We start from the raw sequence: 26281 nt of genomic DNA on the forward strand, positions 1-26281 counted from the left end.
TATTCCCATAGCTAGTTTGAGTTCATTTTGTGCCTTTGCTTTTCTAATCTTGCCTCTGCATTCCTGTGTTATTTGCCTATATTCATCCTTCGTGATCTGATGAAGGGATCTTGTCTCCAATACTAATATACACAACAAATACAGGCATTTGGCTCCACCACTTAAATCCAGAGCTAATAAAAGCAGGTGGAAGGGGAAAACTCACTGTCACATTGGTTTCTCGTCTCCTCCTTCCCCCTCCTCAAGCCAGGCTGCAGACAAGGCTCTGCATTCCTTCCCCGCTCCACTCCCACAGGGGTTCTCCTTTAGGCTCTATCTTGCAGTAGGGACACTGGCTGAGATGCCTGCTGCTGCTGCCTCCATAAGAACAGTGTGTGACCATGGCAGGGGCAGTTCTTTTCTGCCCCCGGGATGAGGGGATCTCCTATACACAAAAAACACAATCAAAATCAGGAACCATTTCCAAGTTCAAATCTATCCCATTCCCTCCCCAGCAGAGGATCATGGTTGTGATGTCCAAACTGCTTGCAGATCCTCTTTGAAATGTTACTGAACCGTGCAGGGAACAGCTGAGTTTAAACTGTTCTTATGCAGGAGGCAGGCTTCTTCCTCCCTCAGCCAGTCTCCCTGCTCCCTGCTGCAAGCTAGAGGGAAGTCCCTGCAGCTGCTGCTCAGTGCCAGGCAGGGAGAAAGCATGGAGCCTAGTGTCCACAGCCTGGCTGGAGGAGGAGGGAAGACACGGAGAAAAATGTGACAGTGAGTTTTCATTTTTTCAGGCTTATTCCAATAGTAAAGTTATTACAGACAGTACTGGTAGTAGTAATAGTAGCTTTATTTTCTCTCTCCATGTCATGCAATGGGAGGGATCCATAAAGTACGTAGGAGAGGTGGGTTGCTTGCGATTAGACCATATGGGTAAGAAATGTAAATTTCTTTCACCCCTGCCCAAACCCCAGTGCTCCCAGCCACCTCTGCAGCTGGTAGTTCCAGGCGTGATTTAAAGGGCTCAGCTCCTAGCTTCAGCTGAATCCCTGAGCCCTTTAAATCCTGATTTAAAAGCCCCAGGATTTAAAGGCCCCACCTCTTCTGATAGAGGCCACGCCTCTTCTGGTTGAGGCCCCCCCCTCCGCAGGACTCTGGAGTACCGGCAAGTCCTTTAAGTTACTTTCACCCCTGGCAGTAACTGACTTTTGTGTCAAATTGTGTAGTAGTTTTATGATGGGGGTGGGTGGGGGAGGATGGCAACTCAGATGAGACCAAAGCTTGTGTGTGAGCAGGAATGCTGCCAGCTTTTTTGGCGCCCTAGGCAGCGGAAGGCCCCACCCCTGAAATACCACCCCTGACAGAGGCGGTGGAAGGTCCCGCCCCTGAAATACCACCGAGGACCGGGGTGGCTGAAGATCCGGCTGCCGCGGTCACCGACTCCCAAATGTTAGTGCCCGAGGCGACCTCCTAGGTTGCCTAATGGGTTGCTTTGGCTCTGAGTGTGAGCAGAAATCTGAATTCAGTTTTCCAGAGATGAAAGCCTAGTCACTTTACCGCCTTGTCCCTCAGTTTCCCCATCTGTAAAACAGGGACAATGATGATTAGATTCTTTTGTAAAATGTGTTGAGATCTATGAATGAAAAGTTCTTCATGAATATCAGATGGATTTATTATCATTATTAATTATTATTATTGTTATTTTATTATTTATTAATTATTGCAGTAATATCAACCTCCCATTGTGCCACCTAGCTCCTCCCTAGAGAACTTTTAAAACATTCCATGTGAACATATAATATAAATACTGGCTACAATTATTAATTACAGGTACTCCCCCAATACCATCTTATCCTGAGTGAAGGGAGCAAAAATTACCCTTTTGTAGTCAGCTGCTGATGCTGTTTCTGACTGCCAATGAAAATTACATCTTTAAAGTGCAATGAAGTGGAAACAAAGTTTAGAGTAAGCATTGCTTTCCTCTTATTTTCCATCAGCAACCTACACTGTTTCAATGAGGTAAGGTTATTTCTGAAATGATGATTAGCCCCTGGTATTGAAGATGAACTGTGATGATTCAGTTCGACAACAAGAAGAGGCATAAAATGAGCAAAGCTTATTCTGTAGAAAGCCACTGATATCTGACAATCACACTGAGCCATAACCAAGGCTTCAGGATGTATTATATTCTAGTAAGGTGCATCCACTGTGTGCACCGTGTAAATAATAATAAATAAATTAATAAATATACTAACAAGTGTTCTTCTTTTGATCATACACCATCTAGGCTTCCCTCTTCATATGATCCATGGTCCCAGTTCCCACTAACAGCTATGGGGATAATTAATTCTTGTTTTATATTCAGAAGAATACAGACTGCAGCCATTACAGGTTTTTTTAATGTCACTACTTAAAAGTGGGAGGATATTTTCTCTGCAGGTCAAAGAGATTTTAAATTTACATTTCAGTAGCTTGAGGATAAAAAGGTGTGCTGCTTAAAGGGGTGTTAATTGGGAAGAACACAAGTAGGAGAATGCAGAGGGTGTATTTGGGGCAGGACAAGTAATCTGAAATGCAGACAAGATGAATTCCACCTCTCTCTGAGCTGTGGTCCTTGGCAGCATCTTTATCTAGATAGGTGTAAGTGAGTGACATGGATATTTCCTTTCATCTGTCACTTGCACTGACATTACTGCTTGTAATTTCCTCTGCCTGTTCACGTGCTTGTTTTTAAAATTAATTTAAAAATCTAGTACATCAAACAACAATTTTATTGTTTAAAATAGAATAATTTGTCTGAGGCCGACGTGGCTTCAGTATTATTTACTGAAAGTTATTAATGGGTTCTGTGAAATGGAACAAAAATGAAGAGGATAATGCTAATTACACACTATACATTCGCCCCACCTCTTAAATATACATTTGGTTGTTGACTTGCAAAGAATAGTAAAGCTCACAAGTCAGCTTGCTTCTGATTTAAATATTACTACTAAAGACAAAAAAGAAGACCAAAGGTCAAATTAATTAAAAAACAGTAGGGGAATGAATGTAAATAACACTGCAAGTGTCACTTTTAAATATTTGGCTTTGAAGATGTGTGAGGTATATATTTTGTTTGGTGTAAAGCATGCATGATCTGTGCATTGATGGAGGTAAGAATGTACTGAGCAGGATTACACTGGATTCTTTATTCACGCAAATGCCTCAAGTAAATACACTCTTCCATCTTGCTTGTTTTCCTACAAAAGCTCCCTTTGTTCTCGGTTACATTCAACAATATTAACTTATTCCTTCTAAGTAACAAAAACACAAGTAGATTGTCCTCTGGACTATCATGGTGCTGTTATGCAGTGACCTGGAATTTCAGCTTTATCAAGAAAAGATAAGAGAACTTCTAAAGTATGAGGGATATCATGGTGCTCTTTGCTGTATTAAACTCTACCTTTGCGTAATTGCAGCTCATTTTCTAATGGGTATGAACCCAACCACCCTTTAAGCAAGAAGACCCTTGAAAAGGGTCTAAAGCAGTAGAAAATCTCAAGAGATTTCTCCCCAGTGGCTCAATAAGGGAGGATGTGGTTTACTTTCTCTCAACCCTTGGAACAGGCATTTCGAACAATTCTTCATGCAACCCAACGTATGCTTTTTACTTCTGTCACTTATGCTATATATTCTACTCCTTGAAGAAAGGAGCTGTGAGTATTCTTAATGTTCGAAAGGAATGAGTCCACATGGTTCGAAATGATACAGCAAGACTCTAAAGAACATGGGATGGTTAATGGGAGTGTTTGTGGCTTTACTGACACTATATGAGCAGTGATTTGAGAGACTAATGTTGTATATTCTGATTATTTGAGAGGAAAATTGTTGTCTGTGGGGACAAACAAAAAAGGAAGAAGAAGAAACAACTAAACCTACAACTATACTGCACAGTGCTTTGATTTATAATTTTTTCTCCGTTTATAAGTATTGTAAGTATTCTAGACATCCATTTAACACTACTTTCTTCGGCAGAAAGTAGCACCGCCTCCTTTTGTGGTTTTGAATTATAATATTTCATAAAAAAATTAGAAAACATGTTTATCTGCTGGGTTATCAAACTCCACAGGCAGGCACTTCCAAACTCTATGGATCAACAGGGATCCACACAGAATGCTGGGCAATCAGTGGGAGCCTATGGACCTCCACACCAGCTCTGTGTCTCCAGAATACTTTCCTGGCAACACTGGAGGTATGTTGATAGGTCAGGTAGTGGTTGCCTGGAGATCTTCCTTAAAGAGGGCTGACTCTCCCGTTCAGACTGAGGGCCTCAGAAATGTATCTAGCCTTAGGCTGTCTGAGCTGTTTGTAATGGGGAACATTAACATTTACCTGCCTACTTACCACAGAGTTCTTTTTTTCATCTCATACGTTGATTTCCATGGCATGCAGTGTTCCTACTTTAATTAAACAGCAACAAAAAGTTACCTCATGTGACCTGTTTCCATATTTTTACAGCTCTCACTTGCTGTAGATCCTCACGTGCCTCTTTTAAAATGCCTTGAGAATGTGTAGTGAACAATGGCTTTCTGCAGGACACTTAAATAGTGTGACTCATTAACTCAGTAAAGGATTATAAAATGACAGATCTTTGTTGTTGTGGATTGGATCTGATTGTGGTGGCGCCCTTTGCAAGTCACAAAGGGGTGTGGGATGAGTACTCATTGCTCCTTTCTCCATGTGTTTTTGCGCACCCACGCAATGCTGTCCCTAATACAGTTCATATTAAAATTCATAAATCTGGTCTTGCTTTGAATAGTAAAGCAGCAGTAGCCTCCTGGCAGACATGTGGTATGTGGTATGTTAACAAGCTGAAGGAATCAGAAGGAATCGGCTTTGCCAAAATTTCTGTCCTCCTAGGACAGAAATGAACAATTCTTCATGCAACCCAACGTATGCTTTTTACTTCTGTCACTTATGCTATATATTCTACTCCTTGAAGAAAGGAGCTGTAAGTAATCTTAATGTTCGAAAGGAATGAGTCCACATGGTTTGGAAATGAACCAGCAAGACTCTAAAGAACATGGGATGGTTAATGGGAGTGTTTGTGGCTCTACTGACACTATATGAGCAGTGATTTGAGAGACTAATGTCGTATATTCCGATTATTTGAGAGGAAAATTGTTGTCTGTGGGGACAAACAAAAAAGGAAGAAGAAGAAACAACTAAGCCTACAACTATACTGCACAGTGCTTTGATTTTTAATTTTTTTCCCCTTTTATAAGTATTGTAAGTATTCTAGACATCCATTTAACACTACTTTCTTCGGCAGAAAGTAGCACCGCCTCCTTTTGTGGTTTTGAATTATAATATTTCATAAAAAAATTAGAAAACATGTTTATCTGCTGGGTTATTGACCTCCGCAGTCAGGCTAGAGGTTTGTGTATGCTGACAGAAGAGTGCTGCAAGGAGAAACCTTCTGATTTTAATCAAATTAAGTAAAGTGCAATGCACTGTCTAAGAACAGCTCTGGGATAAAATGAGTGTGCTGAAAGTATACATTAATATAAAATGTTACACAGTGTTTAGCCAATGATATTCACACTGGGCTCCTCATTCTTCTTAAAAGTAAAGTAATATTTAAAAATAAAATGTATTCAGTTTTATGAAATGTCTTTTAGGTTGCCTGCACCAGACAAGAATTGTGATGGGTTTAGCCTTCTCAGTTGGCATGTTTACACGGTATCTCCTCTGTTTGAAATTGTTTTCATTAGGGAGAAGCTGTCTTGAACCTTTTCCTCATGACTCTGTAATTTCAATAAATGTAGTGCCAATGAAAGGTGCCAGAGTAAAAACCCTAGAGAATGCTGTCCTTTGCATCTGCACAGAGGAACACTAGCATGAGCAGCAGCAATACAAGCTTCCTTGCAATGGGCCAAACTCTGCTTTCATTTACAAACTCAAGATAGTGAGGACGTAGGGGCTCAGGAGCCTGTTTGTGCTCCCATTGATGTTAGTTGCAAAACTCCTATTAACCTCAGTGGTGCAGGAGCAGGCCCTCATCAAAGGAAAAAATTAATTTTGCCTGCAGCTTTTCCAGTAGGTTTCTGTTCAGGAGAGAGTAGGGGCCGAGAGTGCTGTGATCCGAATGCCCGTTCACTTTTAGCTTTGCTCCTGAGAATGACAACAAGAGGCTAACTGGTGCCAACAGAGAGGCCAATGATGCTAATAGATGGCAACATCCTTACATCAAGAGTTAGCTACAAAAAGTGAATGTATTGTGCTCTTCCATTGTAACCAGGTCAGTTTCCATGTAAGCTATTTAAATATTTAGTTATATCTAAGACTGAAGGCTGGTAAAATTTTGCTGTAAAACGAATGTCTTGAGACATTCAGTAATGAAATATTTTGAACTGATTTATCCTTTGAAAAACTTTTAGCCTTCTGAAAGCTATAATATCTCTGCAATGCAGCACCTGATGATAAGGAAAGGAGGCAGGACATCTTCAAACTCTTTGTTAGTTTTGTTTTCCATAGTGTGTGTGTGTGGGAGGAGGGCGGGGGGAATATGCCTGGTTTTCCTGCCAGGAGAATATTTCTCCCATTCATTGAGGAAGATTTGATATCCTCTATATCTTTCAATCTTGCTAGCCCTTAGTTGTTTTCAGATTATGTGCTGAGCGGGATCTCAACCTCTCAGGTCAACTAACAAAAGGTCAAACCCCCGTCTGCACTAAAACTTCAGGAGAGTTTTTTAACTCACTTTTATGGCACTCCGCTGGCACCACTGGCAGTGGCCTGAGTTCCAGAAATGGCAATCAGACTAAGCAGTACTATGGGGTTTGGTGCTGCAGAAGGTGACTTTAAGGACTATCAAATGTGATGTTTGTATATGGCCATAGAAGCAGAAGATGTCTAATTCATGAATAAGGAATAATGGTTGGGAAGCCCATTGAGATTTAGCAGGTCAGATGCTACACAGGCTAATTTTTATTTAGGTTATAGACATTAGATGTTGTGTGTGTATATTTTTGTAATAATTGGGCTCTAGAGGACTATCCTCTTTATTGTGAGTGAATGTGTTGGAAGGTGGAATAAAATTAACACAACAGTATGTACTGTAGTGGCACACCAAGATATTTGTTTGTGTGTGTAAAGTAAAAGCCTCCTCTCCCTCAGGTATAGGGGCAATTGTCATTTACAGTCATGCACCCATTGTGATAATGATCAAATGTTACAAAAACATTTAAAAATGATACACATGAGTCTTATTTGTAAAGCAATTGTAATTAATCTATAATTAATGTAGCAAACATTCTGCAGCTTTCATTATTTAGTTAGGATGAATTAAAAAATCTTTACTGTTCAATAAAATAAATTTATTTTAACACATTTTACTCATTGAGACTCTATACTCTTACAATTCAGTGTAATTTCACATATTGGCAGGCTGTCAGCAGTACTTTGTATTTTATATTTGTATGACACAGTCATAATGTTTCTGACCTGTAGGACAGCCATGTTGATTCAGTGGCTTGCCAAAAAAAATGTATTTGTGAGATTAAGAAGTCGAGCTGAACAGAAAAATTCCAGTTATGCATTTTTATTGGAATTTGCCAGTTCATCAAAATTGAAATGTAAAGCAGAAACCATTAGATTTTATCAGGCTTCTGATGGGCCCCATGCAGGTATTGCAACCCACTGTTCCACAGCTTGCGTGATGGCTTACTAGGGAATGTCTGCTTGCTCTGCGGCAGTCCGCCATGCAAATTTAACCTGAGCCAGGGACACCATGGCTTCCAAATCCCCAGCTCCAGGGCAGCCCACAATGTGGATTGCCTTGGAATCAGGTCCCCAGGGCTTCTGTACTGTCCTGGCAAGCCAGATGGCTCCCAAGGCTGTCTGAGTCCTGAGGCAGCAAACTGCCTAGGGCTGTCCAACTCTCAGGCAGCCAGAAGAGCCAGCTGACCCAGGAGACAAAGAGCCACCAGAGCCCCAGCTCCCAGGCCTCCCAGCGTCTTGGCTATATAGGTCCGCCCATGCATATCATCGTTCAGAATCTGGGTCTACAATGTTAATTTCATCTGTAAAAGCAGCAAAGAGTCCTGTGGCATCATATAGACTAACGGACGTATTATAGCATGAGCTTGCGTGGGTGAATTCCCACTTCGTCGGGACTACATGCATCCGATGAAGTGGGTATTCATCCATGAAAGCTCATGCTTCAATATGTCTGTTAGTCTATAAGGTGCCACAGGACTCTTTACTGCTTTTACAGATCCAGACTAACACGGCTACCCCTCTGATGAATTTCATCTGTGATTATGGGCATCTACCCTCCCATCATCAGAAGAATGTAGGGCCTTGGGATCAAAGAAGAATCATAACGGTTAAACATGGTTAAAAAAAAATATTGAGAAAGGCCTTCTCTAGTTTCTGACTTGTCATTTCTGTCCTAGCCACTGTGGTACACAGCTCATTAAATTAAGTTTGGACTATTGCAGCTTACAACCCCAAAGAGCTAAAAAAAGACTTTCTTGCCACTCTTGCAGGAGGTGGCAACCTGGCTGCCGGGTGGAATAGACAGGCAGGCAGAAATGCATGGTAGTAGTATGCGACATGCTCCACTCACTTCAGTTCTGTCTGTGATTTCTGATGTCCTAAATGGCCTGGTATCAGGATATTTGAAAGATCAGTTCCCTATCTGTGACCTATAAAGAAACTTACGTGTTAGGAACATGGTAGCTATCAAGATCTGCCATTGTGTTTTTTACCATAAAGAAAGAAAATTACATATTCCAGCCACGCCAATGAGTATCATACTCAGTGGATCATCTGGACCTTAAACTTGAAATTCAACCAATTGCCAAAAAGCCCATGAAAGCCTTGTGCACCCCTTAACATCTGAGTTAAGGGCCACCTGAACTCATTAATGCCACTGTCTTCATTGGGAATTTTACTTAATGGGCTTAAGTAGGTATAAGTGGCACATTGGAACTTGTGCCGGGCCCTGTCTACTAGGGTGAATTTTATTTTCTGATAATGTTTTAATTTTCATGTTTAAATAAATCAAAATAAATAATTATTTGCTTTTGATATAATACCAGTTTGTTTTCTGATGGAAACCACGGAGTTGAATGACAGGTGGATCCTTTCTCTGTGAGAGACTAAAGAAAAGACTAGATCCATTAATTTTGTTAAAAATGGGGAAGGCACATTTTCAAGCTTTTTATGTGAATCCTTGTGATGGCTTGTGAAATTCTGGGCATTCATACTTCTTCATAAGCATTTGATGTTTAAATGAAAAATTGAATGGAAAAAATAATAGCAAATGGATTTTTGATCAGCTTCTCCATACTTATTCTGAGTCTCTGTGGCTCAAACTGCCTCCTCATGCAGGCACTTAATGGTTTAACCTTGACTGTCATGGTACAAAACTAGGGTCCAGAGGACAATGAATAATGCATTGGAGCAACATATACTATTCCATAAATCTATATCTAACACATTAAGAAGAAATACACCTACTTCAACCACAATCAACAGACTGATGCTAGAATGAAAAAAATAGAGCGTGCACATTTATGACAATATAAATTCTATTTTTACTTCTGCACGTGCACTAAGGAAAGCAGAGAGCTAAGAATTACAAGTAGGGTTCTTTTCATAGAGGGCAATATTTTTGTAATTCACTTTAAAAGAAATACTCCTTAAAAATCACTGTTGCATTATCCGAGGTATTTCTGTTTAGAATGGCTAGATGAGATCTGTTGTCTTGGGCCAGTTGTGGCTGATAGCAGCATCAAATGTCAATCCAAAAGTTTCTGCTTATATTATTGATGGCTTGTATTATAATTTTCTTATTTTTACCTTCTCACAACTAAAAGGACTTTACTCAAACTTTCAAAAAATAAAATAGAAGTATATCACGAACCAAACTTGTAAAATTATAACCCCCAAATGAACAAACTTGGAAAGGTAGGAGCCTATGAAAACAAGGGATTAGAATGGAAACTATTTCACAGCCTCAGCTACAGTTAGTTTTATTAGCACAACAGCTATAGTACATCTGTGTATTTTTTATGAGCAATTTTAAATTACTCATGTCAACTTGAAATATCTTACACACATTAAACTTTAAAAATGTGCTTTTAACTGTCATTTTGACATCTCGTTAGTATACAATAACTGCCTTTCCAATGCTAAATTAAATGTTTGACACAATTTAAATGCTGTTATATTTTCCAGTTTTTATTTGCTCTTTTATTACAGTTCTTTGTTTTTTGTGATGTTGATAAGTGTGAAAGATGATAATTTAATTGGTAGACGTTGTGTAAAAAAATATTAACACATCAGATGTGGGTTTTTTTGGCATGAGAGGATTAGGTTGTTCATAAGATGTAGCCCCTCTGGCTAATTATTAAGAAATCAATGAAATGCAGCTTTGATCAAATTGACAGTAAGTTTGTTCAGTGGCTCTGACAAGGTTCAAGAGGAGGAATGGAATATCAGTCTAACCAATGCATCCATTTCTTTTGTGAATACTTTCTTCTCTCCTTAACAAAACAGGTTGCAAAAAAGCTTTTCTGTGTTTTTTGTTTGTTTGTTTGTTTGTTTTACTAGAAGCAGTAGTTTAGCAAAAGTTGTACTTCTGGAATATCTAGGTACAACACAGTTCAACTATTTATGACATTTTAATTTTCCTTTAGAAATAACTGATACAATTTTTTCAAGCATCTCGAAGTATGCCTACACTGCAACCAGAAGCATGATTGCTACATGCATTGGCATACCTGCACTAGCTTTGCTGTAGCTGGCATGACTAAAAATAGGGTAGACATGGTAGCATGCTCATCAGTGTGGGCTAGCAAAGCATGAGTACATGGCTATGTCTCCAGCACACTTGTACAGCCTGTGCCCCTGTATCTACACTGCTATTTTTAGCTGTGCTAGCTAGATTCTGCACATGCTGTAATCACACCTCCAATTGCTCCCCTTTTCAGAAGTGAGTTCGGTACTTAGGCCTGGTTTACACTGGAGGGGGAGGAGCTAAGTTGGGCTAAGTTATGCAACTTCATCTATGAAAATAACTCCAGATATAGAACAAAAATGTGGGGGAGAGAGAGTTCAGTGGTTTGAGCATTGGCCTACTTAATCTAGGGTTGTGAGTTCAATCCTTGAGGGATCTGGTGCAAAAATATGTCTGGGAGGTGGTCCTGCTTTGAGCAGGGGTTGGACTAGATGATCTCCTAAGATTCCTTCTAACCCTGATATTTTATGACATACTTAGATCTACTTACCACAGTGTCCCCCACTAGATCAATCACTCCAGAGGTAAGTTTAGACATGTCCTTAGTCACTCATTAGGCACACATTAATGGGACTTAGGCTCCTAAACTACAAAGGCATTTTTGAAAATTTTACCCACAATGTAAACAAAAAAAGCCTAAAATAAAACAGAATTACCTTTTAAAAATGAAATTTTATTTTTTTTAAAAACTTCCTTTTTGCAGTGCACATAGTTGTAATCTATAAATTGTCAATCTTTTATTTCATTTAAAAACATTGAGAAATCTATGATACGGATAATGTTTTATTTGCATTCAACTGGTCAGTCAACTGTGTGAGACTCTCCAACAAAATTCTCTTGTGTCTCTTGGCAAACTGATGGATTATGTCTACTAGACATCATCCTCTCCAAATTGGATTAACAAATGAGATTTATATGAAGAAAAATTGAAATCCTAGCAATGGTATAGGATGGTAAAAATATCAGTCACAATGCAGAAAAGATAGAATGGCATTCAACAGATTTTTTATGCTATATTTGGAAGAAGCAAGATGTACATATTTATATCTTCCAATAGTAACTAGTGGGGCTTTTAGACAGCAACTATTAAATTAAGCATTTTTAAAGCAGCAGATCAGATATCTCGCACCCAAGAGTATTAGAAAAATCGGTTGAGGCGCTCTCTGAACCGTTAATGTTGATTTAAAGAAAAAAACTTGCAATACTGGGGAAGCTCCAGAGGACTGAAACAAAGCTAATGTTTTGCCAACATTTATGACCTGGGAAGCTATTGGTCAGTTAATCTGACAGTGATCCCTGGCAAAATCATAGAGTGGCTGCTAAGAGACTCAATGAGTAAAGAATTAAGGGATGGTAGTATAGCTAATGATAATCAACATGGTTTTAAGGAAAATAGGTCTGGATAAATAAACTTCTTTTTTATGAGATCATAAGTTTGGTCGAGAGTTTTGACATGAATCTGCTTTAAGGCATTTGACTGAGTCCCTCATGGTATTCTGATTTCTCCTTCCCCCCTCCCAAAAAAAAAGAGAGAGGCACAAAATCACTATACAAAATCAGTGCAGCCCATATTATAGGGATTAAAATTGATTAACTGATAAATCACAAAAAGTAAATGGGGAATAGTCATCCAATTGGAGTGTTTTTAAGGGACTCCCATTCTTGACCTAATGCTATTCAATATTTTTGTCAATGATCTGGAAGAAAATATAAAATCATTGCTGGTAAATTTTTCAGATGATGCAAAAATAAGTGGAATGGTAAATAATGGTGAGGACAAGTCAATTATATAGACTTACCTGCAACATGTGGCAAAGTTGTCTCATTTGAGAAATGTGTATTTAAATACAGCCAAATCCAAAGTCATCTATCTAGGAACAAAGAATGTAGGTCACACATAAGATGGGGGAATATAGCCTGCAAAACAGTGATTATGAAGAGGACGCAGGTGTCATGGTGGATAACCAACTGAACATGAGCTTCCACTGTGATGCTATAACTAAAAGAGTGAACATAGTATTTGGATGTATAAGTCGGATTAGGGAGGGTCTTACCTCTGTATTTGGTGTTAGTGAGATCATTACTGAAATACCGTGTCCAGTTTTGATGTCTTCAAGAAGGATGTTGAATTTTTTTTAAAAAGCTACAAGAATTATTCAAAGCCTGGAAAACATGCCTCAAGGCATGTCTACACAAACACTTGATGTGCGGCAAGCTGAAGTGTAAATTGACATCACTCCAGTGAACCATGTGCTTATTGTCCGTGTGGATCTTGCTGCTGCAGATTTCAGGCCTTTTTTTTAAATAAAATTTTTGTTAGGACTAATACACATACCTTTGTTCTTCATTCAAAATTCCACCATCCAAATCTGGGGAGAAGGGGGAAGGCACCTATGAGAAGTCTGTAACTTTAATTAATTATAAATCATAAAAGGTTAGAGTGACACATTTAAATTGACATTGTAAACATAGATATCTTAGAGTTATTGGTCTGAGCTGAATGTGTATGTGAATTATTGGGAGTAGGAGTTGTATAATCATTGGTGGAAACTGAATATGTTGCAACTATAGCAGCGCAGTCTATGAAACCTAGGCAAAAGAGAAGTAATATTGGCTTTCTTTTATTGGGTCCAACAGTAACAATTATTTTTCTGTATCTGAGGTTGGATGCTTTTGACCTGTAAGCATTCTGCTGTTTGTTTTATGCAATTCATAGAGTATTGTATACTGATGACATCTGAAAACAAAATTAGATGCTGTGTCTCTGTGTCAAAAGCATGTGGAACAAAAGATTATATGTAAGTACTCTGTGGGGGTAAATATAGGAAAAACTGAGCTGGAAATAGTGATCTGACTGGGAAGCCTTTCTGAGCAGTGTCTAGAAGAGCCATTGGTGTTGACTGAAGATGATTATATAGTCAAGATATTTATGGTATATATTTCTCTGACCTATGGAAAGTATCAGAAAATGAGAAAGTGCAGTGATGGCAAAATAATAGGGTTTAGCATTGAAAAAGAAAAAGAAAAAGGAAAAAAAAAAGATGACTCATTTGTCCACTGGGCCTGAGCATTGGAGAAAAAGATGGAAATAACCTTTTGTTCTGTTTTCATAGTATCTTTGAGTGTGTATTTGAATAAGTGCTGGTTTAAATCATAATTTCCAACTAAGGAATATAATTAATCCAACATAAACTAAAATAGTAATGTAAACATTATTTTTTCTACACACATATTTTAAACTGATATTAATTTGCTTCAATGAATGAAGATAACAAGGTTAATAGTTTAATGCAAGTCAGTTGATATCGGCTTTTTTTTTCTATTTTTCTTTTTTCAGTTTTTTGATTATAAATTAACAAACCCCCGGCGTATAATTCCAGGAATCATCCCTCCAATGTATCTTAAGCTATTTACTTAGACTCGTCTTTTATTGGTCCCGCTGCCTCAGTCTAATTGTTGTCATGAAACAATGAACCCTGTGTAGTTTGAGGCTTTGATCAGTCTTCATATAGCTTGGAATAATGAGGGTAAGAGTTTTGTTTTGTTTGGTTTTGGTTTTTGGTTTGGTTTCTTTTCGTAATTCAGTTTGATCCCACCAGAGACAGGCTGCTTTACAAAATGCAGCCTTTTCTTAGCTGCCAGATGACACCTCTGACAGAAATTCTGATTGTGCTCATGGCATCTCTGGAAGCAACATTCATTCTCTTTTAATTTCACTGAAGAACAAATTTAATAGCACTAAATAGTCAAAGAAATGAATTCAAACTAAAAAATGTTGCACGTCTTTCTTTACACTGAAAAGGAGCTGAGAGGAAAGTTATGGTTTTTAGCTCAAGTTCCTTTAAGGTTCTAATCCTAAATTAATATTCTGTAAAGCCAATAAAAATACAAGATTTTTTTCTTTCTTTTTAAAATGTGGTAACTTGTAATCAAATGAATAAAACAGGCTATAATCCTTGTTATTCTGTTACAATCTATATACACTCCCTTTGGAGATAAATAGAAAAACAGCTGGAGTCTGAGGATATTTTGTAATCTTATAAATTGAAATTGAAATGCCTCAAGGAGGAAATTTCCAAAATATATGTGACAGAAGATAAGTCCCTGCTTTTGGCAAAATTTTATTAGTATGACTTGTTCCAGATTGTTGTTGTGGTTTCTGCATGAATTAAGAAAATAGCAACACTGTTACTTGGGAAAAAAATAGTACTTTTTTTCTCTCATGTTGATAAATTGCTCTAGAGGTAACTGCTTTGTTATCAGATTGTATTATCAAGTGTGTCAAACTTTGCAAAGACATTTTCAAATGAAAGATTATGAGCCAGATCCTTACCTGGTGTAAATTGGGGTAACTCCATTGACTTCAGTGGTGATATGGTGATTTATACCAGCTAAACATCAGGCCCTATATACTTTTAAGGCAGATATTTTAGTCTCCTACTAATAAAACCTTAATTTATGTTAAACGAAATAATATTTAAAAACTAATTTACTTTTCCCAATTTGTTTTTTTGATTCATAGATTCCAATGCCAGAATGAACAATTATTTTTATTTAGTCTGACCTCTTGTAGAACACAGAACTTTCCTAAAATAATTCCTATATTAGCTCTTTCAGAAAAAAAACCTCTAATCATGATTTTAAAATGTCAGTGATGGAGATTCCACCATGACACTTAGTAAATTGTTCTCATGGTTAATTACTCTGACTGTTAAAAAATTACTCATTTCTACTCTGGAGATGTCTAGCTTTATCTTCCAGCCATTGGATCATGTTATACCTTTCTCTGCTAGACTGAAGAGCCCATTATGAAATATTTGTTCCCTATATGGATACTTAAATATAAACCGTAATGAAGTCACCCCTTATTAACCTTCTCTTTGTTAAACTAAATAGATTGAATTCTTTGAGTCTATCAATGTAAGGCATGTTTCCTCTCCTTCAGTCATTCTCATGATTCTTTTCTGAACCCTCTCCAATTTATCAGCATCTGTCTTGAACTGTGGGCACCAGGACTGGCCACAGTATTCCAGCAATAGTCGCACCAGTGCCAAATATGGATGTAAAATAACATCTCTACTCCTACTTGAGATTCCCCTGTTTATGCATCCCAGGATTGCCTTAGCTCCTTTAGCAGCAGCATCACACTTGGAACTCATATTCAGCTGATTAACCTCCTGAATCTTTTTCAGTGTTACTGATTCCCAGTATAGAGTCCCCTCATCCTGTAAGTATGAACTACATTCTTTGTTCCTAGATATGTATATTTACATTTAGCCATAGTAAAACACACATTGTTTGCTTGCACCCAACTTACCAAGCGATCCAGAGTGCTGTGAATCAGTGACCTCTCCTCTTCGTTATTGACCACTCCCACATTTATTGTATCATCTGCAAACTTAATCAGTAATGATTTTATATTTTATTTGAAGTAATTGATAAAAATATTAAGCAGTGTAGGGGCAAGAACAGATCACTGCAGGACCCCACTGGAAACACACATCATCTGGTCGATGATGAATCCTCATTTAAAATTACATTTTGAGACCTATCCGTTTAATGTGCACCACATTAATTTTATATCATTCTAGTTTTTTAATCAAAATGTCATATGGTACCAAGTCGAACACCTTATAGAAATCTAAGTACATTGCATCAACAGTATTACCTTTATCAACCAAGCTTGTAATCTCATCAAAAATATATCAAGTTAGTTTGACAGGCTCCATTTGTTTTCATTCCTCTCATTTTGAACAATAAAAATAAGTTCTGGTGACTTTGTCAACTTATCTTTCAAGTCCTAATGCACTAACACAGTGTTGTTGAGCTGCAAACATTGAAGAGGAATAGACATTTGTTTTTAAAAAATGACAACATTTTGATTGGTTTCAGGCTTTGTAAAAAGTTAATTTTGAAAAACCTGAATTTGGGAGCAACGTGGAATAACATAATTTGAAGACAATACTATAGTAGCTGTTGCTGTACAGCAGACTAGAGGTCCATCTGCTGTGGTCTAGTACCTTGTCAAACAGTGCCCAACAGCACATTACAAAGGAGGAGTAACACCATCTGAATATACTTAGTTCTACAGTAATATTCAGAGGGATAGTTTCTTTTGTGTCTGCACCTGGCAAATAGTATATGCACTGGAATATGATGAGTCATAGACATTATAAATGTATGTTAATTAGTGTTACTGTTTTTCTTATTAATATCCTGTAAGGGCCTTATTTTTACATATTTACGCATGCAGTTGAATGTCTAATTGTTCTGTGCAGTTACTATCTTTTTATATATGCAGATTACATGCATAATTGTGCACATATTTTTGATTATCACAGGGCATAAAGGCAGTTAGACTTTTCTTTTTCCCCCTGTAAATTCGTCACCGTTGCTTCTATTATTCAGCTTCACCAGTTGTAGCAACGGTGAGAGTAGTAGTATAGATTGGATTTCAAGAAGCCATGGATATTTTAAGCACTGTGTCATTTGGGCCAGTAGACATCAGTCATCTCTGTGGAACCATCCCTTCCTCAGGGCCTTGTGGGGGGCACTTCGTGGGTCTCTGTGGGTTTGTGCTGGGGAAAGGATCAGAGACTAGACAGGAGTGTGGTAGTTGCGGGTGAAAGTACACATTGTTCCCCATCCATTCATGCAAAACATTCCACAGCGTCTCTTTCCAGGAGTCCTGTGGACAGCTACAGTCAGATTGAATCCCAGGTAGCTTTTGGAGGACTGCACTGAGTGCCATACCGGTACAGAGACATAGAACAGCTGTATAGATAGGTCTGGCCTCTTGTGGATCTCCATAATCTGTGAAATTTTAGCAGTTTTTTTTGCTGGGGTGAGACCCCACTGTCTCTAGTACAAGACTTCTGCAATGGGATCCTCATGATTTTTTTCCGTAAAGATGATCCAAACCACAGTATTATGCTTATTTTTGGGAAAAATCTGAATGTTGTTGAACAAAGGTGTGATTTGGGCATAAAACTGATGCAGTGAGCACAAGTTTGCTAAGAAAACTTCATTTCTTTACAGTCACATTTTTGTTTCAGTGTGGTTCATTACATTCTACATGGAATATTACAGTTGTTTCATTAAAATGTGTATGTTTACATCCATTGTGATGTCCAGTACTTGATGTCATAAGAAAGTGATGTTGGAGGTGTTCCTAATAACTTCCATGTAGCTTTAAAATGTAAGGATTTTTAGACTTCAGAATGTTATGCTCAGGGGTGGAGGCACGTAAAGAAGGATGAGGAGAAGGCGCAAAAACCAAATGGAAGAAGAATCTAGAGATAGAAGGTGAGGAGAGCAGGGTGAGATTTAAAGGGAATTATGTGCTAAATGTAAGTCCAATTAACATCAATTTGAGTTATACCTTCCCATTGAGGAGATAAAGAATAATGGACATGATCGCTCCGGAGTCGAGATTCACTTTTAACCAAAAATGATAGTGTAGCCCTCTGGGCCAATACATTAATTTTGTAAGTCCATGAGTGGAAGTCTCATTCCACAAAGCAGAATAATTTTGCTCTTGTGGATTATGAATTTCCTTTTTTGGATTATTATGTCACCAGCACCTCTATAGACATGAGAGGATGTTACCTAGTTTGCTTCATGCTACTTTTGTCAGGCCTTCATATAAATGGTTGATGGAGGACATAAGTCCTTCTGTTTTATACGATGCTGTAACAACAATACTGTGATGTCTTTGTGACCCAGAACATTCTGCGTAATGTTCCTGTCGTAGTCAGTGGCTACCATTAAAAAGTTGGCATTTGTCAACAGTTGCCATCTAATAGGTCTGAGATTACTATATATTTTATATATATTATGTAAACACTGACATAAAAGGAATTCTGGGAAATACTAGTAGGTTTGCATCGGTGTATATGAGGATAGATTTTGGCCAATGATATTTTGTGTCTTTGAAATCTAAAGCAGACAATTACATCCTGGCCCTTGTCAGCAGAAAACAGGCATGGGAGTGAGAAAATCACATGAAATAAAGTGTGGGTTCATCATTCTAGCCTTCCATTGTACTGCTCTCCGTCCCCACCTGCCTCCTTTTCTCCAAGAGGGAGGTTGGTGAGCTTGTGGAGCAGATGTGCTCCCCATGGTCCAAAATCGACAGGACTGCAGAGGAAGATTGCGAATTTCATGCATACATGGAGTTCTACTTTGCCTGTGCTCTACTCATCAGGACCTTAGCAAAAATAACAGCAAAGGAGAGGTGCTGCCGCTACTTGGTTTCTCTGCAGCCATCGACCCACCAACCCATACCTCTCTAGAGTGTGTCAAAGCAAAAGTAGAAGAACTGTTGCTATAATAACTGCTACAACAGGGTAGGAATAACTGACGATGCAAGTTACATCATAGATTTTATTGTCTTGGCAGAGGCCTGTGCTGAGGATTCAATTAAATAAAGGGTGTGTTCTTGTGAACTCTCACACTTTCTGAGTAGTAAGTCATTCCATTCCCAGCAGCTGCCTTCCTCCATTTCATGTCTGTCTCCCTTTTGTCAGTAGGGCCTTTCTTCTCCCTTCCCCATCTGTATTGATAGAGAGAAGCAAAGGCCCAAAATTACACTTTTTTGTTACCTCCAATGGGCATTATCAGGTTTAATTTTGGCCACCAGACAGTGCCCAGATTGCTTGAGAAGTGTAGTAAAAGCACACTGAGTGACCAGAGCATTACTCCAGCACACACCAAGGTCTATGTATAATTAATACTGGACCTAAGGCACTGTGTTTGTCTTAAGTCAACAAAACATGTGATGAGAATTTTTCTACTTGTTAATATTTGTCTGTAAGTACGCAGTCTGTTAAAATGATTTTCATGGGATGTTAAACTGAATATGAAACCACAAAATGTCAGGGCCTTGACAATATCATGATTTACTCCAGCAATGTCTGAACAAGTGTACTAATTTCTCAGTAACAAAAGAGGTTAAAAAAATAGCCAAATCTATTTTTTCCAGAGAAATGTCTCAGTTTACAACAGTCTTCATCAGGCCTTTAAAATAAATGTATAGTGATCTGTAGCTATATGTAATGTATTTAATTGACAATGCATATACCAACTTTTTATGACTATTCGCCCAAAAAATTGAACCTGTAGCATTGCTATTCCCAAGCATTTAGGAATTGTATTCACCTCCTCAAATCACGTGAATGGCATAAAAATCATGAAATATTAAAAATACTAATTTGGGGCTATTTTATGTGCTTTCTCTTTCTTGGACCTTTAAGGTTCATGTTTTCAAGCCACAATCATGAGGGCTGAAGATTTTTTTTTACTTAAGAACATTGACTTCCAGTGACACAGGCTTCTAAGTGCCTAAGTCACTTTTGAAAATAGGATGCTTGGGGAAATTTTAGCTCAGGTCTGTTACTTTAGACTTTTGGTGCACCAAAAGGTATTTAGGCACCTATAAGGAATTTTCAAAAGCTCTAGGTAGGCAGCTGGTGCCTAAGTTTTAGGTGCCTAAATGCTTTTGAAAAATCTCATTAGGTACCTGAATACTTTCAAAAAACTGGCCCAAAAGCTCTTTGCATTATGGATGAAATCAAAACAAAAGCTTATGTCCCTACAATTTTTGAAGGGGAAAGTCTGGGGACTACTTTTACTTCACTTGTTTAGATAATTTTTTTAAAAAAGATTTATTTTCATTGTAAGATTTATTGTTATTATGTTATTACTGTGATTCTGAAAGAATCAGCCATATCAGTTACAAATGTTTCGCATTCTCTGGCCTTAAAATAGGGGAGTAGCTTATAATGAAAAGAATATATTTTGAAAACTAGAGAAATGAGCAGAGAAATAAATTCCATCTCAAATGGTGATTGAAATCTCCAAGTTGATTTATGGAAGGCTTCAAAGGCCTGTGAAGGTTGACAGAATCTCTTTAGCATGAGACGTCTTTCATTTTGCATCGAGGTTTACAGTTTAAAAAATAGGAAAAGCCTGCTGTCAGATGAAGCAGGTTTGAAAGCAGAGCTGCCTGTTCATGAAAGCCTGAAATTGTGCACAACTGTAGATAATGTTAATGTGTCCTCACCAGATAGCTGAAATAATATATTTCCTACATTGGATGCATTAAGCAATTACTCAGTTTGTAGTTGAAACCATATAATTTTCTTTCTTTCCTTGCAGTCGCAACGCCGTGTCACGTTTCACCTACCAGACGGCTCCCAGGAAAGCTGCAGTGACAGTGGGCTTGGAGACCATGAACCCAGCAGCAGTGCTAGCACATCGCATCCTCTGCCCCTTGGTTTCCCCCAAGAGGAGTACTATGAACAGGCTTCACCCAACAGTCGGACAGAAGGAGATGGCAATTCGGACCCGGAGTCCAGTAAGTGATGCTCTCTAGGCATATTTGTCCTTAAATGTTAATAAGTCACAAATGGGATAATTTTAAAGCCACTAATTAAAGTTTAATGCTAAATTAAGATGGGAAAATACTGGTTGCTAACCTCTACATTTTAAAGACAAAAATGACAAAAGTTCAAAGCAAGTATTTTTGACTATTTTGTGTTGAAATGCTCTGTAGATGTTGTAGCTGATTTGCATCTTTATTAGCTGGGGTTTGTTATGGCTTTGGCATGATAGAGAGAAGTGGTGCTTTCTGGTTGGTTGTCACTGCTGCCTTTTTTATTCACATTGATGCTCCTCAAGACCGGAATGGCTTTTAACATTTCCCCTTCCGTACTTTTCCCTACTTTGCATTCTATAAAGCAGCAGAGCCCTCTGGGCAACATGCAGTTCTGTGAAATCACTGCTGTTCTTCAGAAATTAAATGTCCTCTGTTTAGTGCCTGTGAGGGCAACTATGGTGTGAGGTAATCACCCAGAAAGGCATTGCTTGTTGTGTCATATTGCTTAATTATACAAGTGGCACTGGAGTTTGATGACATCGGAAAGTGGGTAGGCAAAGCTGACATGTCAAGGTGTACTCAGGGCCAACTTACAACAGTGTATTTGATTTAGAAGTAGAACAAAAGGCTCTTTTGTAACTGTCATTCAGCATAACAAGCTCTCCCTTATTGGACAAACACCAGATTTAGGTGCTTTTCATCTCCACTGGGTCTAGGCAGGCTTCAGAAACTGTCTCTGGTCTTTAGGCTCATTCCTGACATATAGGTGTCCTGATGATACCCCTTCTCCAAAGTGGTACCCCACAGTCCAGCTATCCTAGGCCCCAAGACCAGTACTGAACCCCACAAGTCTCCACAACAGCTTAAACACACCCTTCCCCAAACTCCACCAAAGGTAGTCTGGTTTACCATTTAACCCATTCAGAGACACATGCCAGTTGAAGCCAGGCACTTAGAGGCTGTACAAAGTAACTTCTTAAACAAACATGCAGAAAGCATACAGATTTACAGATCCATGCAAAAACCAACAACATCTGCTCTCAAGTCCCTCCCTCCAGTGTCCTCACCAGTCTGAGAGCCCTTTGGGTGTTCATCTGTCACTTTCAGGAGTCCCTGATCCTCACTCCTTGGGACTCAGTCTCCTCATCTTGGTCATGGATTGTACTCTCTGACTCCTGCAGCAAACTCACTTCAACTTCTGTTGGTCTGAAAGTCAGACAGTCCTTCCTAGCTCAAAAAGCATGCCGAACACCTGGTTTCTGTGACCTGCCTCCTGTTTTTTGGAGTTGTTTTTTGTTTGTTTTCATTTCCCACTCCTCTGCAGATAAGCTGGCGAAAACTGGTTTTATCTAGGTTGTAACCATCCAGTTGTTTTAGGACCAGGTTATTCAATTGTTGTTGGTCCTTAATGACCAGCCCTTTTAGGGGCAGGCAACCAAGTGCCATTCTCCCGCTTCTTAGCACAAAAGGTATGATGAAAATATACAGCAAAAGACAGCCATAAGGGCATAAACACACAGAATTCATAAATTTGACACTGACAGACTTCCCAAATCCTCACTGTAACAATGTCAAATTCATCTCTAGATAGGGTCAAAAGAAGGAAACACACTTACTTCCATTTCACAGAACAACTGAAGATCCTAATGTCTCCAACAGAGTTAGAAGGGAGTGATGATGACATTTTAATCTAACTTAACAATAGAAAGAAAATGAGTTTATCCTAACAATGTCTTTGGAGCTGTTAATTATGTTACAAGAGGATATCATATTAGTCGTTTATGGTATTTCACAGACTTGTTTAGTACAACTGAATTAAAAAGTGTAATGAACAATTTACCCTTGAAAGTTGAGATTTTTGGTGTTGGCAAAATATTTGTGAGTTCACAGAAATATCAAATTCTTTTTTTTTTTAATATTTGTGAATTTCTTCACAAAATATGATGTATTTTATGAATGGCTCATGAACAGTTAACTGGGCATCTTCAGTAGCTGAAGTGTTCAGCAGATGTGTTGGCTTGTTTGTATAGGTTTACATGGTTTTCGAAACAGTGCTGAAATATTCCTTGTTTGAATGTCCTTAAATTATTTGAGTTTCAAATTCACTTTTATTTGTATTCATGCTAAAAAAGCTCAGCTTTTCACAGAACATAAGCACAAAGGGGGTTGCATACAATCAAAAACAATAATTTTCAAACTTGAATGAATATCCACGTTTTGTTTCTTTTACTATTCACCCAACTCTGTTATTTACCCATACTTCACCAAAGTAAGTATTAGACGCAGGAGATAGGTATGTATGACTATGGTGCACTCTTAGCCTTAACTTGTCTGCAAAGGACATCAGAGTAAAATTGATGCAAGAGAAATCACTACATTAGGCAAAAGTGCACAGATGCTGCTTTTGCCACTTAAAATGAGGCTCAGGTTTGGAGCTGAACCCAATCCGAGCTTTTTTTTAACCCAATTTCTACAGCTTTAGATCAAAAGAAAAATGGATCACTTAGGAAGCCTCTGAAATGTCAGTTTGAGTCTAATAATATCCACACTGACAACTGAAAGCCATTGACACATCTCACTATGCAGAGACTGAGCAGACACCTGATGTCTTTTTGAGTGTGAAATTTGCAGAAAGTTTAGTCACCTGTTTCAGAGATGACTAATTATCTGACAGCTCGGTTTTAAACTTGGTACCAAGAATAATTAGTGTTCCTGTAGTGTGAAGATGTGTTCTCCTCTAACTTTTATCCTTTTTTGATAACCTAACTACCATATACAATTGATGCAGTGTGGCGTCACCCCTTTGATTTGAAGATCACAGCTGCTTGTGGATCTTCTAACTATTACTGTTGTGGCATGTATCTGATGCAAATACCTAGCAGCAGGCAATACAAGTATACATTTAAATAGATCTGACCCCTGTGCATTTACACAACAGAAAATATTGAAGTACAGTACCATTGTGGGAAAAATGTTGGCATATTTTTCATTGAAATTGCTCATTGCTGCAAGTTAACTTGTGTCACAGTGGAGCTGGGAGGAGCAGAAATACCTTGTTGACCAATTAATATGTTAAACTTACTGTCCAAGAATTGAGTACGTTGTTGGCTAAATTTGTCACATGTACATAAAGTTTCCCAAGATATTTCTTGTTTAATATCTGTACATTTATCTTTAGCTTCTCCTTCCATGCTTGAGAGCCACCATGTGGAAATGCTGATTTCCTCCACCAAACAAGTTTAATTTTGGACTAATTCAGAATGGCCTGATAAAGTTGAATCTTAGCTCAGTTTGTTTCAGGAACACATGGCTAATGTAAAAAATAAGAATATGAAGTAAAATGAAGTGCAGGCATAGGAAGTGGCTTAGACTACTATAAAATGAGGAGCATGGCCGTTATTCCTTCTCAAGACCTCTCTATAGTATTGGAAGTTTCTTAATCTGAAACATTGATCTGAATATTGGGCTTCAGGATATTCTTCAAATTGCCTGAATGCAGTTTTACCCAGACTTGTGGAGCAGGGCTATACACTGTGAATGTGAAAAGCTTCTAATAAAACTACTCAGCTAGAACTGACCCAGAACTTATTAAGAGCCCTATCAAAGGTGACAAATCTCCCATCAAACAGGGTTATACCCACAAGCATTTGATTACTCCTGCTTCTCCTAAGTGTTGCTCTTCGGTGCTTTTCGTTTTAAGAAATTTATTCTTAAATAATAATTTATTCTCCTATCGAAAGATAAATATTGAACAACATGAGCATGAGGGTTACCTTAATATTTGGAAGCCCTGTCCTAAAATGGAAACTTTTAAAACAAATAAGCACTGAAAGACATTACCAATTATAATTTATCAGTTGATCCATTGGTCCTAATATTGGGCTTTCTTCTGAAATATCAACAGTAACAGTTGAAACAGAATTAATATCAACTTACTAGTTACAACAAAATGACTGTTGCAAATCATTGAAAGAAACAAAAGATCCTCGTAAGGGTAGCTATATCTAGAGATGTGAAACTCCCCAACTCACCCCTCAAAATTAGAGGGAGTGTTTTGGTTTTCTTTTTTTCTCCCTTTTCCTCCCTAAGAAAACAATGCCACCAGCATAAGAGTTATGAGGAACCCTAAAATAATTAAACTAGTATGAGCATGTGATCGAAGAAAACAAATATTGGAAAGAAATTGGTTTTGGTTTCAGATTTCTTGGCAGAGGAGGAAGGAGGGAAGTGATATAAGAATTAAAATGTTGAGAAAAACACCTTTTCAGCGTCCTTTTAAAAATAGTTAGATTATATATTTTTTAAAAATTGGAGAAGTGTTAGTTAAAGCTCTCTGGCTTTTGTTAGTATAATTTTTCACTCATGAAGGAGCTCTGGAGAAACAAACAGTGCTGGTGCTGTATAATGCATCGGAATGCAAAGCAGATGCCAATAAACTCTGTTGTATTAGTCAATAGCAGAATAAACAAGCATGTAAACTGTTAGAGGAAGTTAATGTTATCCTTAAGCAACAAAACTAACTTATGCAACTTCTTTTTCAGTTTTCCTTTAAATACATTGCATGCCCAATCAGTTGCTTTTTCTGGTAATAAATTACCTAAAATAATAAGCTGTTCAGAAAAAAAATTCTTTCCCTTTTTGACTCCCACATCAAATCAGCAGAAACATGTCTTTAATTGTGAATCCAATTGTAAGGAAGAATTGTAATATATTTAAAGAGAACAAATTGGATTTTAAATCTGTTAAATGAAGGAAACAATGTTAATGCAATGTTAAGACTTCACACTTCAAGTCAGGAAATGACAAAGTTAACTTACTTATCATGCCCCCAGAGGTGAGGTTGGAATGCTGGGGCTGTGTACCAGGTCATGGGCAGGAGAGCCCACCCTGGCTCCCTCACCCTTTTGCTACAGCTGTTCTGGCAACAACCTGGTACAGTATTGTGATGCTGCTTCTGTTTTGGCTATGATATGGGGCTGGGCCCAACTCTTCAAAATGCTCTGCTATTTTGATACTGCTGATTAAAATTTCCAGAGGAACACTAGCCAGAGAAGGGAAATACGGTGATTTTTAGTAGTTTGTAACTCAGCTAAATTCCATGGCACATTAGCTCCAAAGCTTTCTACCTGCTG

The 26281-nt window shown here is 38.1% G+C and overlaps 1 protein-coding gene across 2 annotated transcripts in view; it reads left to right on the top strand.

Moving 5' to 3' along the window:
• The window catches only part of PCDH11X (protocadherin 11 X-linked), a 970783-nt gene that overhangs the window by 673778 nt on the left and 270724 nt on the right, over positions 1 to 26281 (top strand). For both annotated transcript variants that reach the window (XM_050965003.1, XM_050965004.1), the window contains one exon: positions 20930 to 21128. In XM_050965003.1, coding sequence (XP_050820960.1) covers positions 20930 to 21128 — 199 coding nt within the window. The remainder of the gene's footprint in view (positions 1 to 20929; positions 21129 to 26281) is intronic.

Source organism: Gopherus flavomarginatus, chromosome 8 (genome assembly GCF_025201925.1).
Source record: "Gopherus flavomarginatus isolate rGopFla2 chromosome 8, rGopFla2.mat.asm, whole genome shotgun sequence".
Lineage (NCBI taxonomy): Eukaryota > Metazoa > Chordata > Testudines > Testudinidae > Gopherus > Gopherus flavomarginatus.